This window comes from Eubalaena glacialis, chromosome 7 (genome assembly GCF_028564815.1).
Source record: "Eubalaena glacialis isolate mEubGla1 chromosome 7, mEubGla1.1.hap2.+ XY, whole genome shotgun sequence".
In the NCBI taxonomy this organism is placed as follows: domain Eukaryota; kingdom Metazoa; phylum Chordata; class Mammalia; order Artiodactyla; family Balaenidae; genus Eubalaena; species Eubalaena glacialis.
The window spans coordinates 32457920-32474744 of NC_083722.1; the positions used below are offsets into that span (position 1 = coordinate 32457920).

The following is a 16825-nucleotide window of genomic DNA, read 5'->3' on the forward strand; positions in this document are numbered from 1 at the left end:
TCTTTCTCATTTGTCTTCCACAGAAACCCTTGGGCGAGCAGTTCCGAAAAGAAGTTCACATAAAGAATCTTCCCTCACTTTTCAAAAAAACAAAGCCAATGCTGGAAACAGAGGTGCTGGACAATGAGGAGGGCAGCCTGGCCACCATCTTTGAACCCTGAATCAAGCTTTTGGGCATTCTTCCTCGACCTTTATTGTCATCTGTTCTTCCCCTTTGTAGCTATTCTCTAGGCCCCTCTCCACTGCCACCTCACTTTACACCGTCGTCAGCCTGGAGAGAGATCCAGGTCTGGAGCTGGAGAGAGTGGGCCCTGTACAGGGCCGGAAGCCATGCTAAAGCATCAAGAAAGGGAGTTAGGGCTTACACCATTCTGTCTAGATTTCCCAGGTATCTCCCATCCTACTTGGAGTTTTGCCTTTTCCAAGAGAGAAAGGCTAGAGCAGAGCGGCCCTTCTCCCCAAGTCCTCCTGCCCCCAGGCAGCCATACACCTGTGCAGAGTGGTAACTAGGGGCGCTATACCCAATGCTGCGACTAGCCAGGCTTGCGGCGAGGGTTCAGCCCTGAATTACTTGTGCCAGAGTTTCTCCTGGATCATTGAAAGTCCCACTGAGCCCCCTTGCTGCTGGGCTGACAGGGACCTTCCCCATCCCCCAGGGGCATATCTGGGTCAGGTGCTGAGTGCTGAACTGAATTTGGCCAGTTCCTGCTTTGTTTTGAGCAAGAATCTGGTCACCTGATGGGATCCATGGTACAGGCCACTGCTAAGCTCTGGGCACAGTATCAAATGTTAGTACCTTCAGGGACCAGGGCTGGGCCAGGGTCTGTAGCGCTCTGTAACATCCCTTAGAGCTCACACATTCTGTCCCTCCGTGAATGACCCCTCAGTGTGGTTTCCCCAGTCCCCAGGGTCCACTCAGGCACAAGAGCCACAGTACCCTATCTAGTGTCACGATGCCATTGGCATTTAAGGATAATCCAGACCAACTAGGCTACATCTGTGACAAGCAGCTAGCAAAGCCACTGGTCTCTCCTAGGACTAGCTCAGTCCAGGTGCCTTCAAAAATCTCGTGGTCTTTCAGGTCCCTGGTCACTTCGCTCATGGGCCATTTCCAAAAGAAAAAATATGCCTTCCCATCACAACCTGTGAGTCTCCAGTCTGTTCTAAACATCACTGGATGGCCCTATAAGCACAGGGGACATGGATGAATGACTAGTTAATCTATACAGAAGGACACACATTTAGAGTGTGTGTCCATGTGTTCCCCACAGAGGCCTGGCATTGATCCAATCCACTGACCAGGGTTTTGGTGAGGACCGGTGGAGCAGCGTGGACTGAAGCTGCAGCTTTTAGCTGGTGTGGCCCCCCCAGGTAGGGTAAGGTCAGGAAGAGGCGAAGCTGGGGAAACGGACTTGGGAGTCCCACGTTGCGCTTTCTATGGCACAGACTTGGTCCATCCCCTCTTCCTGGGTGGTGCTTTGGGCTTCTTGTCCACTGTGAAGGCCATCTCAGCATGTTTCCCTCCAAATTTGTTAGCTGCCTACTCTTCTCTGCGGTGGGGCTGTGGAGGGTATAGTCGTATTTATTGTGTTGTAATATTTTTAACATCCTGTGACTTCATGCTAGAAGTTTTCTATTGTTTATAGAACCTTTTTGTAGAAACATTAACTCTAAAGCACATCTGCATGTCAGTAAAAATCTCAATTTCATATAGAAAGGGCCCCATCTCCCTTTTTCAAACTAGTGACATACTCCAGGGTCACTGTTCCTCGTGAGCATCTTGCTTGCTAAGGGGGCTGGACAGGAAGAACTGTGACTGACAGACCTGCTCTGTCAAACCCTCTGAAACAGCATGCCAGCCAGAAGCAGCTTTCTCTTCCTGACACGTAGACCAGGCAGCCCTTCCATTCTCTCAGTGTCGTCACTGGTGGCTACTGGACCTAACCCAGAGGGGCTGTCCAAAGGGAACTGTTATTCTTCCTTTGTGCGGCTCTTGATAGTAATGTGACTTGACTGCCATGGACCACCCTTTTTTCTCTCAGGAACTTCCTCTGCTATCCAGGAAATAGGTTAAGCAGCACACAGTATTTTTCTGTGGTCTGGCTGTGCCCCCGGAAACCATCACACTTGGCATTTCTCAAGGGGCTTCAGAGGGACTTGGCCCTGACTTGCAGTGATGTCTGAGCCCAATGCTCCTAACTGCTAAATAACGCCAGATCTCTGCTGAGGTGCCCCATATTTTTGGACGAAAACTGAAAAAGTGGTCTCCAACAAAAGAATTTTTGTCTGGATGTGAATTTATTTACATTAAGACCTTGCAAAGGCATAAAAGTCACATTTTGTGGCACATTTAACAAAGTGTATTGACTGAAAATAAAGCTGGAATTGTCCCCAGAAAACTCAGGACCCCTAGTCTCTGGGCTCTCTACAGCAGTCTTGTGGGGGCAGGTCAGAACCTAAAATCTTCAGCTTGCCTCAGGAGCATCCAATCCCAGCCATGCCAAGTCCAGCGCAGCCTCAATCCATCTGAACCGCATCCAGTTCATCCAAGAACCGCCGGCACTTCCCCATCAGTACCTTGATGGCTTCACTCACCAGCACGTCTGGTGGCAACACCCCTGTTGACTCAACAGAGACTGGGGACCAAAGGGACACTTTAGCCCAGGCAGGGCTTACAAAAGCTCCTTATACGTATTGCTAGATTCCACATCTGAACCCTGCAAGGAAGCTGCAGCACCAAAGAACTCCACCCCCGCCCCACCCTCCAACTTGAAACTCACAGATGTAATGGTTCCGAACACGAGCAAGCCGTACAACCTTCTTTAGCTTCTCATTCCGGAAGACCTCCCTGCTGAAGGTATCTAGCCGGGGATTGGCAACTCTGGCCACCTTTTTACCTAATGAAAACAAACCATATTATAAACACATGAGCCCAGAGCTTTTATTTCTCTGCTACCTTCAAAGAAAATATACTTTAGGGCCTGGCATCCCAAATCCCATACCTTGGATTTCTTGCACCTCAATAACACCAGGTGAGAAGCACCGGCTCAGCTCCTCAGCCGCATCCCCTTCCACGGGCTCAAGCAGGGTGATGTCCGGCAGGAGCCGGTAACTGGCTGTTGCCACAGGTGAAAACTTGGCATGATCTTTGCCTGGAGGGAAGAGGGAACTCAGAGCCTGGGAGGAGACCCTTCCTCACATTCCCTAAGCTACTGACATCAAAGGCCCATTGGCTTTCTGCCTGTCGGGGACATCTCAGCCAAGTCCCTTAGTCATACCTCACCCCAGGGAAATCAAAGGGTCTTACCAATGCCCTTGACGCAGTGCATGAGCAGGTCAATCTCCTGGCCAGGCCGCAGCTGAGCGATGAGGATATCGTCATGTACCGGTCGGATGGTGCCCTCCGGGAAAAGGTCAGCCTGGTTCCCCAGGGGGACCCATGTCATGTGCCTGGTGTACACTGCAGGAGGAAACACATCAGACCCAAGTCCCTAAAACTAGCACCCACCAACAGGGGGCCCTCTTCCTCACCCCACCGGTACCTACCTTTGTGGTTGACATAGAGCTCATTGGGGTCAGAGGAATCTTTAGCGGCGTGGGGGTTCCGAGTGCACCTGACCTGCAGCCGAAACTGCAGGGTATCTATCTCTGTGCCTTCTTCATCTCCTGCACAAAGGGAGGAGGTGGGCGCTGTTAAAGAGCTAGTGGACGTCGGTGCCAGGCACTACGGCGAATGCCTTGCATGTTTCTCTCATCCTCTTGGCAACCCTGGTAAGGCAAGGGCAAGTGTTCTCACAGACAACAGCACTGATGTACCAAAAGACTGGTAACGGGGCCAAGGTCACAGAGTAGCCAATCAAGGGTTCGAACACAGGCAGTCTGATTCCAGAATCAGCTTCAGAGGAAAGCTGCCCACCTTTCCCCAAAATTTCATTTTTTCAAACCCTCACCTTGGTTCCGATATTCAAAAAGGCGGGGATCAGCATGAATGGGGATGAGCCCCAAGCGGTGAGCGAGGATCTCATCCTGGACAATGGAAGTGTTGTTGTACACCAGGACCTTCTCCACAGCCATGGTTGGCACCTGCCCAAGAAAAAAAAGCCACTCATCTACAAAGACCCTGTAGACTCCCCACCTACTCCCTGCCTCCTGACATAGGGAGATGGAGACTTCTTCCTAGAAGAACGCTTGATGAAAAGTTTACAAAGAATGAGCAGGAGGAATGCTCAGCAAAACTGCAGGAAAAATACCACTTGAGACAATTCTACAAATGAGGTTTCCCCACACAACTCCACCTTTGCCGTCGTGCCCACCTATACCTCAGCTAATAGAATGCGTCGAAAAGCATTGGCAATGGCTGCGTCGATTCCCACCATGTCAAACTCCAATGAGTTTTCATCCATGTGTACCACATCCACGCGGAAATTCTAAAGGAACAGGAAAAACACTAAATGAAGCCTGCTCTCTATACAGTCAATACCTCCCCCCAGATATTCCCCTCAAGAACCTCCCTTTGCCCAGATGTCCCTCTCTCCCCCAATCATTTATTAGTTTCTGGAAAAGTCTTCATTTTTATCTTCAATTCATTTAAAATCCTCTGCAATATGGCTTCCAGCCAGGCCATCCACAGAGGCTATTTTACTAAGAATAGGCTCACGTATTGCTCAGTCCAGTTGATACTACTCAATCCTTATCTTACTAGACACCTCCCTTGCACCCGGCATTGTTGAGAGAATCCCGTTTCCAAACTCCACTGCCTTGATTTCTGAGCACCAATCTTCTGTTCTCTTCCTTCTTGTCTGATCAATCCTTCTACTAAATTCACAATCTTCCACCTACTATATACATGTTACCATTTCCCAAGTTTTTGTGTCTCTCCAGGGTGACCTCAACCCCACCCATGGTTTTAGCAACTATCTGTACGGACAACTCCCCAAACTGTATCTCACTTCTGATCTCATATATATCTCCTGCTAGCCTGCTAGACTTCTCCATCCACAGGAAACTGAATGCATCAACACTCCCTTTCCCCAGACCCATTTCTCATCAGTAAATGACACCACCACCCATCAAAGTAGTTCCCCAACAAGCTAATTTTACACTCCCCCCTCACAGCCCATATCCAAGCAACCACCAAATTTACCTTCTGTCTCCCGTGCTCTGTTGCCATGATCACAATCTTAGTTTCTGCCTTCAGCCTCAGCTCCCCTATGCAATTCTGTCACAAATCTGCACACACCACATGACAATCCTCAAATTCATTCTCTCCCAACCATTAAGCTTGCAGATACGATAATATCTGCTTAAGAGCTCTTCAAAAGCTCCCTATCACCTACAGTGCCTAAAATGCACTTCAATCTTGCCTAACACTCATGCTGACCCACTTCATATTCTAGCAACAATGAACTGCTTGGACACTCCTCACCCTTCGCTGTTCTCAGCTTCTGCTCATCGTTCAAGGCTGAACTGAGATGTCATCTCCTTCAGGAAATCTTCCATACTTCTGCCCCCCCTTCTCATTCTGGATTAAGTGCCTGTGCAGGATATACCCGCCCCAACCCCATCACCTTTTTTGCTTTCAACCGCCTCTACCGCATTACACTGGACTCATTTGTCTACGCATGCTCTTCTCCAACAAGACTGAACATCTTGTTTGCAGAACAGGGCAGAAATCGTGTACGCTGACTACCTAGCATGTTGCTCAATATACGGAGCAAACCCTAAGTAAGGCAGGAAAGGCAGGGCCCAACCCAAGGACAGCCTCCTCATACAGACATTAGGCAAAAGGCAAAGCCACCTCTCCTTGTGTTGCACTTAATGAGATTATGAAGCATGGAGGAATGGCATCAGCAACAAGAACATACGTTAAACCTTGATTAAACTTTGTGACACCTGAACAGGGAACCCTGCCCAGAAAACCCACAGAGCTCAGCCGAGCATAAGCAATAAAACTGCACAGGCTGCAGCTGACTGCTATACAACCTTCCACGCCTGGTGCTTGACTGCTAAGGGAAAATGGCTCTTAGAGCACATGTGTGGTGGCTTCAGGAGACAGACTTGCAAGAGAAGCGGATGTAACCAGGTGCAATTAAGATCCCACCCCATCCTCCCACCAATGAATAGTCTGCCCCTAATCAAAGAAACCTGCATCCATTCAAAGAATTGAAATAAAAGGCGGGGGGAGGTCAGAAAACTCCTCAGATGCCCTCCTCACTGGCGAGGACGCCCAAGTTCTTTTCCAAGTGCGTTTGCTTCTGCCCCTTAATACATTGCTTCTTTGTTTCTCTCTACACCTCAGTCTGTGTGACTTTTTTTGCGTTCCCTGTCCAAATTCTTTTGGACAGGTAGAACAAGAACCTGGACCTTTAATTTAGCCTGTCTGGCATCAGTCTTTGGCAAGCAAGCCAGGAGATTTATTGGAAGTTAATTACCCTTCATCTTGGTCTCTTGTAAGTCTTGGCCTCCCACCTCCCTTGCACTTGAGTGGTGCTGCCTGACTTCCTATCATTACTTTTCTCTGTCGCTCTTTGTCGCGCCTCTGCGGCCCATCTCACTCATATTTTCGTGTCTTGCTCTCCTGGAAGTGCGGGAAGAGGAATTTGTCAGGCGCTTTCCAAGCTTGCTGCTAGGTCTTGCACTTCTCATTGTTGCAAGGCATGTCAGGCCAGCCTCTATTCACAGGCAGTCAGGGACCTGAACCACAGGAGCTTCGCCCTCTGGGTTTATCTTATCCACCATTTGATTAACTGTTGTCAGGTTCAAATTAGCAAAAATATAAAATACAGCTTTACTTGGACAGACTGTAAGTTGAAGAAAGCTGAGGTTTTCTTACATTTTTTTTTTTAACACAATTACATATACCGCCTCCCTTAGTGGCTGGTACCCATTTTCAGATACTTACCACCCTTTCAGAGAATGAAAACTAGAACCTAAATAGGTCCTGGAACTATAAGGATGTCCGTTTTAGGGGAATGCACCCCAGGAACATAAGAATTAATCATTGGCTATAGAATCTACAGAGAAGCCTTGAAGCCTTCAGGAAGGTCGCTCACCCTGGGTACCACAGACACCAGGGGAGGACACGGGCCTCAGGACAGGGGCTGGCAGGGCTGCCATATGATGGGGTCGCTACCCTCACATAGGCTACAGTCAGCAGGAGTGAGAAAAACAGGGATACCCGTAGCCAGTCCTGACCGGCAATGCTCCTCCTTTTGGCAGGAGCTTGGTTCCCCTGAAGGATCACAGGTAATCTTTACTCCCAGGGACATACCCTTTGGGAGCATTCAGAGACACCAAGGACATTCTCTCTTTTGGGCTTTTGTGCACCCCATGCTGCCTGGGGACCCTGACCATTGAGGGCTATATTTCAGAACTAGTTAAACTCTAAAGGCACGTAAAACCAGTGAACTCATTAAGAGCAGTACTTAATTAGTTAATCTGGGACAAGTCCAGACAGTTGAATTCCTTGTCTGACCAAATGAGCCTCATCTAGGATTAAACTTGTGAAAGTTTTTAGAGAATGCACTAACACAGACCCCTCCACCCCAAGAACTAGTCCCTACTGGGACAACATTTTTATCAGCTAGTCTGTCCCTGATATTAGGTGAAAGCTCCCAAAGTTACAGTTGGGCCCTCAGGCTTTGATGCCTTAGCCGCTAGATATGGCCTATGGGGTATTTAATAACCGTGACCAGGCAGAGGAAGCCCTGAGGGACTGGCACGAAGGGGAACAAACTAAGAAACAGGCTCAACTGACAGCTCTTGCTGTCAGCAGTGCCTTGCAACCTCAGGGACAAAGAGAAGACACGACACCAGATCAACGGAGACTCCACAAGGGGTCTGCTTCAAATGTGGTAAGCCAGGCCACTGCGCCCGTTCCTGCTGAGGGCAAAAGGCGAAACTGCTTGCCCCATGTCCAAACTGTGGAAAGTCAGGCCATCAGAGGTGGGAATGTCCCATGTCCGATTTGGACAAAGGGGTCTCGAAACTCCAAATGGTAGCTGCAGATAGCTGACAGGGCCGGGGGTCCTTGGCTCCCATGGAAAAACTCACCATCTCAACAGAAGAGCCCCAGGTGATCCTTAACAAGGCAGGTAAGAGGGTCTAATTTTTTAATCAATACAGGAGCCACTTGCTCTGTCTTTAAACAATTATGCTGTACTCTCAAATGTTAAAAGCTGCCTGGTATTGATAAAAATCCCCACAGTTGGTATTTCATTAAGCCACTCAATTGCCAATCTGAACAATATTTGGTCTCACATGCCTTCTCGGTAGTCCCTGAATGCCCCATCCTTTAACGGGACAATACGTTATAAAAGCTTGAGAGACACTTCAGCGACTAGGAACAGGCCCCAACTTTTAAATTGCTCTGGCTGAAACCTAACATTTGGGTGAAACCTAACACCCATAAATTTTCAAGCCTGAGACAGAGACATCCCAGGAAGGGCCCCCCAGGCCAAGCTGATTATTACTAGGTGCGGGTTACTAGTCTTTTGTCAGTCACACACAATACTCCTATTCTGCCTGTTATCAAACCCAACAGGACCAAATAAGTATTTTGAGGACACCAAGAATGGATGACCAACTATTAGGTAAGCGGGGAACCTGTCTAGAGTTAAACCTATCCCTCCTCCCAAGTCTTCACAGGACATCGAGGACCACAGATGACCAGAAGAGTCCAGACAGGCGAGTGAGCCCCCTTCCAAACCTAAAGTTCTTATTCAAGAAGGACAAAAAACCTTCATAAATCCAAGGCTAAGTACCTATGGCCACTATTTTCCTTCTGCCCCGTTACACCAGTCCACCCATAAACTAATTAATATGCTTTGGTGAATCTGGATACCTGTTACCCTCCTCGTGTTCCTTCTTGCTGCTCTGGTAATCCTTTCTGAGTGTTGTCTTGATTCAGCACCTTTACCAGAGAGGGCTCTGCTCTGTCCATGCTGGGTTTAAAAAGGACTGTTTTTTAGCTCACCACTGCCGCCGCCACCACAAAATCGTTATTCATCCTAACCTTTCTCTCCCTCCTTTGGGGTGTCTGCATTAGGGGAATAGGAATTTAATGCAACTGTAAATCTTTCAAAAATTACTCATGGTTTAATTCCTTGGGTCTCACTTTTAGGAAAGATCTGCTTACTCTGGCAATATCCAAAGCTTCCAAGGCAGACTTTCTCTCCCTCTCTCTCTCTCTGAGGAATCCTCTTCCATTAGTGTCTTTAAATATAGAAGTTTTATTTAAAATCTTAGATTCCTGAGCTAGGTGGCAATTCCACCACTACGAAGGATTCTTAGATGCATGAGAAAAGTGGATACATCTGGGCACCACAGGCAGACACATTACTGGTCATGCCCTATATCAAAAAGAAGGACAGAAAAAGAAAAGGCAATCCCCCTACCTGGCCAACGGGGACGAATGGGCAGGGTCCCGGACCCTCTCTCCTTGGAGACATCCAAGGTCTAGTAAGGTCACTGAGGGGACGCCTCCAAGGCCTAGGAAGTAGGTAACTGGTAGAAGGCGATGCCCTTGCTGTTACCAAAGCCGAGAGCAAAAATCACAGAACGCCCTGATTTTTGTGCTGTTTTCTTTTCTGTCCACTTTAGGTATAAACACCATAGGAGGTGCCCCTTCAATACCCAAGCAGTCCCTCTTAGGACGCATCCTGAAAAATTGGAAGAAATTCAACGTTGATGAGCTAAAACACAAGAAGCTCATCTTTTTCTGCAATACATTTTGGCCTCAATACAAGTAAGGGTCAGGGGAACCTGGCCCCAAAATGGCTCTTCAAATTATGATACTATTTCACAACTGGATTTATTTTGCAGGAAACTAGAGAAATGGACTGAGGTTCCTATCTGCAGGCTTTTATGATGCTATACCAAAACGCTTCATTGAAGGAATCATGTCAGATTTGTTTCAATGAACCAAAGAAAAGAGACCAAAATACCCCAGATATTTTAGATGACAACCCCAACTCCTCCTTCCCTTCCCTGGGATTGGCTAAGGCCTCTCCTTGTCTAGATAATGCCCTGATAGTGGGACAATGCATGCTAGGCCAACTAAGTAATCAGAGGGACTTCAGTATAACCATTTATAATCCCATTCCTGAAATAAGAGGGCAACTGGACTCATCCTGGCAAAAATCGGAGCTGCTATTGGTTTGGCAGCTCCACGGGGCGGGGCGGGGGGGGAGGGGGCTTTGCCTACCACGAGGCAACACTTTATAACCTGTCAGATACTCTGTCTACCCTGGCCAGGACCAGAGGGGACTCACTCTCTAGACTCTCAACATCTCTTAATTCCCTAGCTAATGTGGTGATGGATAATAGACTGGTCTTGGATTATCTCCTAGCTGAGCAGGTAAGGATATATGCAGTTATCAACAAAACATGTTACACCTACATCAACACCCCTGGCCAGGTGTTACAGTTTTGGAAAGGATAACCCCAGCGCCCACTCCACATGGACTGCAGTCAAAAGGATATAACCAAAGGTACCCTTGGACCTCTGGTTGCATTAATACTTTTGCTGATTTCTGGCCCCTGCCTTTTTACTTGCTTGTTAAATTTGTTTCCTTCAGGTTGCAACAATTTGACATAAACATGATGGTCATACAGGGACTCCAGCCACTGCCTGCTGCTGAGGCCTCTATGGAAATCTTGGGACCCCTTGACCAGAAAGGAGGAAAGTTTCATTCCCAGGGTCAGACAAGGGAAGACTGCCCCTGCCAGCTTGAAGAAGTTACAGAAGAATGAGACTTTTGGCCCTGAATAACCCCAAAAGATTTTGGGAAGGAACTCTTTCAGGGTGGAATTGAGGCAGGAAAGACAGGGCTGGACCCAAGGACAGCCTCCTCATACACAGACTTTAGGCAACACGCAAAGCCACCTCTCCTTGTTTTGCACTTAGTGAGACTATGAAGCATGGAGGAATGGCCATCAGCAACAAGAACATAAATTAAACCTTGATTAAACTTCGTGATACCTAAACAGAGAACCCCAACCAGAAAACCCACAGAGCTAGAGCCTGGCGGAGCATGAGCAATAAAAATGCACAGGCTGCGGGTGGCTGCTATACAACCTTCCACACCTGGCGCTAAGGAAAAATTTAAGGGAAAACAGCTTTCAGAAGTGCGGTGGCTTTAAAAGACCAATGCGCAAGAGAAGCTGATGTAACCAGATGCAATCAAGATCCCACCCCAGGGACTTCCCTGGTGGGTTAAGAATCCTTCTGCCAGTGCAGAGGACACGGGTTCGATGGCTGGTCCAGGAAGATCCCACATGCCGCGGAGCAACTAAACCTGTGCTCCACAACTGCTGAGCCTGCACTCCAGAGCCCGCGAGCCACAACTATTGAGCCCATGCGCCGCAACTACTGAAGCCGCGTGCCTAGAGCCGGTACTCCACAAGAGAAGCCACTGCAATGAGAAGCCCGAGAACAGCAACGAAGGCCCAACGCAGCCAAAAATAAAAAATAAAATTTTTCTTAAAAAGCAAATATTAAAAAAAAAAAGATCCCACCCCATCCTCCCAACAATGAATATTCCGCCCCTAATCAAAGAAACCTGCATCCATTCAAGGAATTAAAATGAAATTAAAAGGGGGGGCGGTGGTCACAAAACTCCTCGGGTGCGCCCCTCACTCGCGAGGACGCCCTCATTCTTCTCTGAGTACGTACTTTTCCTTCTGCCCCTTAATAAATTGCTTCTTTGTTTCTCTCTACGCCTTAGTCTCTGTGTATGACCTTCCTAGCGTTCCCTGTCCAAATTCTTTTGGACAGGTAGAACAAGAACCTGGACCTTTAATTTAGCCTGAACAGCATCACAAGGACAGCTTCTGAGGCACAGGCTACTCAGACCACAAGGTCCGATCCCCGTACTCTCTCCGGACACCTCCAGCTCCACCCACCTTTTCGAAGCGGTCCTGGTCCCAGGCATCATCGTAGCCCGAATAGTTACCGGGAAAGTCGGTGGTATGAACCTAGAGCAAAGAGAGACGAGCCTGTCCGCGAAGGGGCAGCGAGGCCAAGCCTGTCCCCACTCTGACCCCAACTCATCCCTGTTCCGCTCCCATTTCTCCTCCCAAGCTCAAGGCCACAAGGCTTACATTGCGAACCCCGAACTCCCCTAAAACCACGCGGCTCCGCATTTCCTCCACTGCCTGGGCCGCCGCCATCTTCAACTCCTCCACGTGACCAGGGCACCTAACTGGTGCGTGCGTTCTAGTGGCCCTCCTCCGTCTCCGTGGCAACGCATCACCGCCTGGAATCTTAGATATCGCGAGACTCTGCCCCGCCTCCGTCCACGTCTCCAGCTACCGGAAGTCAGTTTGGGCCAAACATCCGGGTTTCTCTCTTTTGCGTTCCGACGGATCCCACCTTTCTTTCTCGTCCGTGGACCTGTCCCTGCGTCAGGCCCACGTCTCTCCCACTCCTCTTCCGCGCGCGGGACTAGCGCGGGATTCAGCGACGGGAGCCCTCGAGGGACATGGCAACTCCGGCGGCGCCGGCCGGCGGCGCCCGAAATGGGGCTGGCCCGGAATGGGGAGGGTTCGAAGAAAACATCCAGGTAATGGCCCCACGGCTCCGGCTGCCAGCAGCCCCCAAGGCCGGCAGCCGTCCTGAACTGTCGTGGGGACTCTCCCTCGGAGCCTGGAAGTCTGCTCCATTTGCAACACTTTTTCGCTTCTTTGGGTCTTCGTGCACACGAAAGGCAGTGGGGCTAGTGCTGACCTGAAAGGTCCAGACTGGACCAGGGGTCTCAGGTCTCTGGGCCCGCTTGCTCTTGCTTTCCGCACAAGTTAGAAGGTCGGTCGGGGTCAGGCATGGCGCGGGGCAGGAGTGGGCTTGGGGGTGGGCGGGATTCACTGGCCAAAACCACACTGTGCGCGCACAGCCTTGTTTTGGGGTTGGGAAAGACAAAGGAAATGGGCACTTTTGTAGCCCTTCGGGGGCTTTGGTAGGGAAGGTAGGAGAAAGACGTGTATGGAAGACAGGGAATAGGTTTCCCAGGCTAGAAAAGACAGCCAAACAACCAAGGGTTCTGAGAGCAAATGAGGGGGAGAGAATGGCGTGATCTATGGTAATGCCAAGCCATATCCCCAGCAGTGTAAGAACAGAGCCCCAAACTCTGTGGTGAACAGAGAAGGACTTAACGGATGGAGCAGAAAGGCACTGCACTTTAGGATCTGTTGTCTTCACAGGGGGGGGGCTCAGCTGTGATTGACATGGAGAACATGGATGATACCTCAGGCTCCAGCTTCGAGGACATGGGTGAGCTGCATCAGCGCCTGCGTGAGGAAGAAGTGGATGCTGATGCAGCTGCTGCTGAAGAAGAGGATGGGGAGTTCCTGGGCATGAAGGGCTTTAAGGGACAATTGAGCCGGCAGGTGGCTGATCAGGTAAGCAAGATTGGCTCCCTGACAGGTGGAAAAGTACACCTAGGAGGCCCCTGGTTCTGGAGTTGGTGTTGGTGAAGTTCATCCCGGGTTGTCCAGTTAGAACCATGTAGAAATCCAACAAAAAATAAGCAATAGAGCCAAGAGTCTCACAGTACCCTCCCACCCCACCCGTCTTCCTTGCTCCAGATGTGGCAGGCAGGGAAGAGACAAGCCTCCAGGGCCTTCAGCTTGTATGCCAACATCGACATCCTGAGACCCTACTTTGATGTGGAGCCTGCCCAGGTGCGAAGCAGGTGAGGATCCTCCTCCTGACAGAAGCTGCCCCCCTAACACCTAGTCCTTCATCCAAACTACAACCGGACACCAAACCCTTAGACTCCCCTCTTCATGACCCCAGCCACATTATACCTCTTACCAGTCACGGAACAGGGCATGGCGATAACACATTGCCTTCCTCCTCTTCTCCATCTAGCAAACTACTCATGTTCCCTCAAAGCTTAGCTCAAATGTCACTTCCTTTGCTCCCCATTGCCAGTTTGTCCTTTCCTGGTGCTCCAATAGAGCTCTGTGCTTTCCTCTAACAGATAATACTTCAGCAGTGCTGTACTTTCTTATTCCTGGGTCTGTCTCCCCAGAGACCTCCTTTTCAAAAGCAGGCTCTGTTTCACATTTTTATTCCCAGCACCAGAACAGTCTCTGAACTAGACTATCGGTACCTAGTTGTTGAATGACTTTTCAATAGCTGGATTTAATCTTGGTTTCGTTCTTTGCTTATCCTTTAATTCAGCCAATGCTTATCAAATACCCGTACCACTCAGCAAGTATTTACTAAGCTTTTGCTCTGCGTCAGGCACTACAGTAGTTGTGTCTGATTCAGTGGTGAAGATAGATGGGAGCCTTACCCTGGAGTGCAGCCCTCGAGCACTCATTTGCCATGAAGGGACACGCAGGAGGGACACCTGACCCAGGGTTGGCTGGAGTATTGGACAGGGCAGCTTTCTCAGAGGAAGTAAAATTTAGTCAAGATCCAAGGTATTATTAGGAGCTAGTTAGTCACTTAAGAAGTGGGGAAGTTATTGGTACTTTTATTCCTTCTCCTGGAATTTTCATACCACTTCAAATGTATTTTTCAAGAAAATGCTCAGTGGTGCCTGGAGGAATGATAAGCAGGAAGAGGCAGGAGGCACGCTGGTTCCCTCAAGTAACAGCTTTCCCTCTAAACCTTTCTCAGGGCTTTACCATCACAGCCTTGAATTTGGGGCATTCTCTGCTGAGGTTTAAAGGGGATCAGGTCACATAGGTAACGGGGGCCAAGTCCTCTCCCAAGGCCCAGCAGGGCTCTCTAAATTCTCCGTGTTGCTGCTGCATCAGTCAGCACAGCATCAGAAGGCTGTTCTTCCTGGAAGCATTCAGGGGCAAGAAAGTGATTTCCTCATTCCTTGTCTGTCTTTACCACCCTCTTCTCCCTTTACCATCCAGCATGTTCTCTTCAGTTAGCAAGATGACTAAGATTCAGGCTTTCCAGAACCTCACAGCCTAGTGCTGCCTCTGCTCTCATCTCTCCTCTCCCCTCCCAGGCTCCTGGAGTCCATGATCCCTATCAAGATGGTCAACTTCCCCCAGGTGAATAGCGGGTAGCATGTCTGGAAGAGCCGGGGGAGGCACTAGGGCAGAGGGTGGGGCCGCCACACAAAGCCTGGGAAGGCATAAACGGAAGAGCCACTGTACCCTCCAGCCTGAATGAGTTGGTATATTGACAGAAAATCGCAGGTGAGCTTTACGGACCTCTCATGCTTGTCTTCACGCTGGTGGCCATCCTCCTCCATGGGATGAAGACGTCTGACACCATTATCGTAAGCAGGACAGAGGACTTTGGGGGGTGGCTGAAATGAGTTGAAAGCTGCCCAAGGAGACGATGGTAGAGTAAGATAGAAGCAGCCCCTGAGGAAGGCCCTGGGTGAGCTGAAACAAGAGGCCTCCCAGGACTAATTAGAGCCTTCACCCCACAGCGGGAGGGCACCCTGATGGGCACAGCCATTGGCACCTGCTTCGGCTACTGGCTGGGCGTCTCGTCCTTCATTTACTTCCTCGCCTACCTGTGCAATGCCCAGATCACCATGCTCCAGATGCTGGCGCTGCTGGTAAGGAGTCCAGCATGGTGGTGGGCAAGGGTGATCTTAAAAGAGTAACCAGGCTTTGGTCTGCATCTGTCCTAGGGCCCCAGGGCCTGGAATGGGGTGAGCTGGCCAATGGACCATTTATTTCTCAGGGCCCCCATGAGGGTCCAGAGGCCAGCCCAGCCTGAGTGATTTTCCTCTCCGCCATCCTCTTTCCTAGGGCTACGGCCTCTTTGGGCACTGCATTGTCCTGTTCATCACCTATAACATCCACCTCCATGCCCTCTTCTACCTCTTCTGGCTGCTGGTGGGTGGGCTGTCCACCCTGCGCATGGTAAGCTCGGCAGGAGGTTTCCAGGGGTGGGCTGTCCTCCAAAGGAGTAGGGAAAACAGCCCAGAGCTCAGGCCCAATCCCACAAGGGGCTCTGAATGGGAGGGAAGAGCCCAAAGATGGTTCTGCTCTGGGTAAGAGTGGCTTCTCTACACTACTCACTTGGATCAGGCCCTCTGAGCTGTATTCCTGTTGCCCTAGGTGGCAGTGTTGGTGTCACGGACTGTGGGCCCCACACAGCGGCTGCTCCTCTGTGGCACCCTGGCTACCCTGCACATGCTTTTCCTGCTCTATCTGCATTTTGCCTACCACAAGGTGGTAGAGGGTAAGTGACAGGAGGGGTGCAGGGGAGAGGGAGGACAGCTGCCTAGGGCAGGGCCCTACCAACCCTCACTCACTTTCCATCCTCCTTCTTTCAGGGATCCTGGACACGCTGGAGGGCCCCAACATCCCACCCATGCAGAGGGTCCCCAGAGACATCCCCGCTGTGCTCCCTGCTGCTAGGCTTCCCACCACTGTGCTCAACGCCACAGCGAAGGCTGTCGCGGTGACCCTGCAGTCACACTGACCCCACCTGAGATCCTTGGCCGGCCCCTTTCCCCCAGCTGCAAAGTGGAGGAAGATTAAAGGACAGTACTGATGACATGTGTCTCTTTGAGGGGTCTGCAGCTGCCACAGAGCTGTAGCCACTTAAGCACCTCCTTGATGCCTGTCGAGCTTCTGAAGGGCACAAGGCCAGGAAGTCCTGGCCAGGACTGCAGGGCTCTGCAGCCAGTGCAGAAAGTGGGTCAGCTCCTCCGAGGTCCTCTCACCACCTACCCTTTCCTTCCTCTTTATCTCTTCCACATTGTCTTGCTAAATATAGACCTGGTAATTAAAATATTGATTGAAGTCTGGAACTGCAGCTACCCGTTCCAGTGGTCCTCCCTGCCACCCTACTTCCTGTACACTTTCCTGTTCTGTCAGTGGTGGTAATGTCACA

The 16825-nt window shown here is 50.1% G+C and overlaps 3 protein-coding genes across 4 annotated transcripts in view; 2 read left to right on the top strand and 1 right to left on the bottom strand.

Annotated features, from left to right (window-relative positions):
- Nucleotides 1-2955, top strand: part of XPO5 (exportin 5) — a 48349-nt gene extending 45394 nt beyond the window's left edge. For both annotated transcript variants that reach the window (XM_061196152.1, XM_061196153.1), the window contains one exon: nt 24-2955. In XM_061196152.1, the coding sequence (XP_061052135.1) occupies nt 24-161 (138 nt within the window). In that variant the 3' untranslated portion in view covers nt 162-2955. The remainder of the gene's footprint in view (nt 1-23) is intronic.
- On the bottom strand, nt 2290-12206 carry POLR1C (RNA polymerase I and III subunit C). The gene is made up of 9 exons (XM_061196155.1): nt 12103-12206; nt 11905-11976; nt 4320-4427; nt 3951-4083; nt 3547-3666; nt 3308-3460; nt 3003-3152; nt 2781-2897; nt 2290-2636 (listed from the first exon to the last, which is right to left on the bottom strand). Exons 1-9 carry the CDS (start codon nt 12169-12171, stop codon nt 2518-2520), a joined length of 1041 nt encoding a protein of 346 aa, XP_061052138.1. The 5' UTR covers nt 12172-12206; the 3' UTR covers nt 2290-2517.
- Nucleotides 12207-12323: 117 nt separating this feature from the next.
- On the top strand, nt 12324-16747 carry YIPF3 (Yip1 domain family member 3). The gene is made up of 9 exons (XM_061195041.1): nt 12324-12563; nt 13198-13395; nt 13582-13688; nt 14973-15018; nt 15156-15248; nt 15405-15536; nt 15733-15846; nt 16045-16168; nt 16263-16747. Exons 1-9 carry the CDS (start codon nt 12483-12485, stop codon nt 16409-16411), a joined length of 1044 nt encoding a protein of 347 aa, XP_061051024.1. The 5' UTR covers nt 12324-12482; the 3' UTR covers nt 16412-16747.
- Nucleotides 16748-16825: the final 78 nt, after the last annotated feature.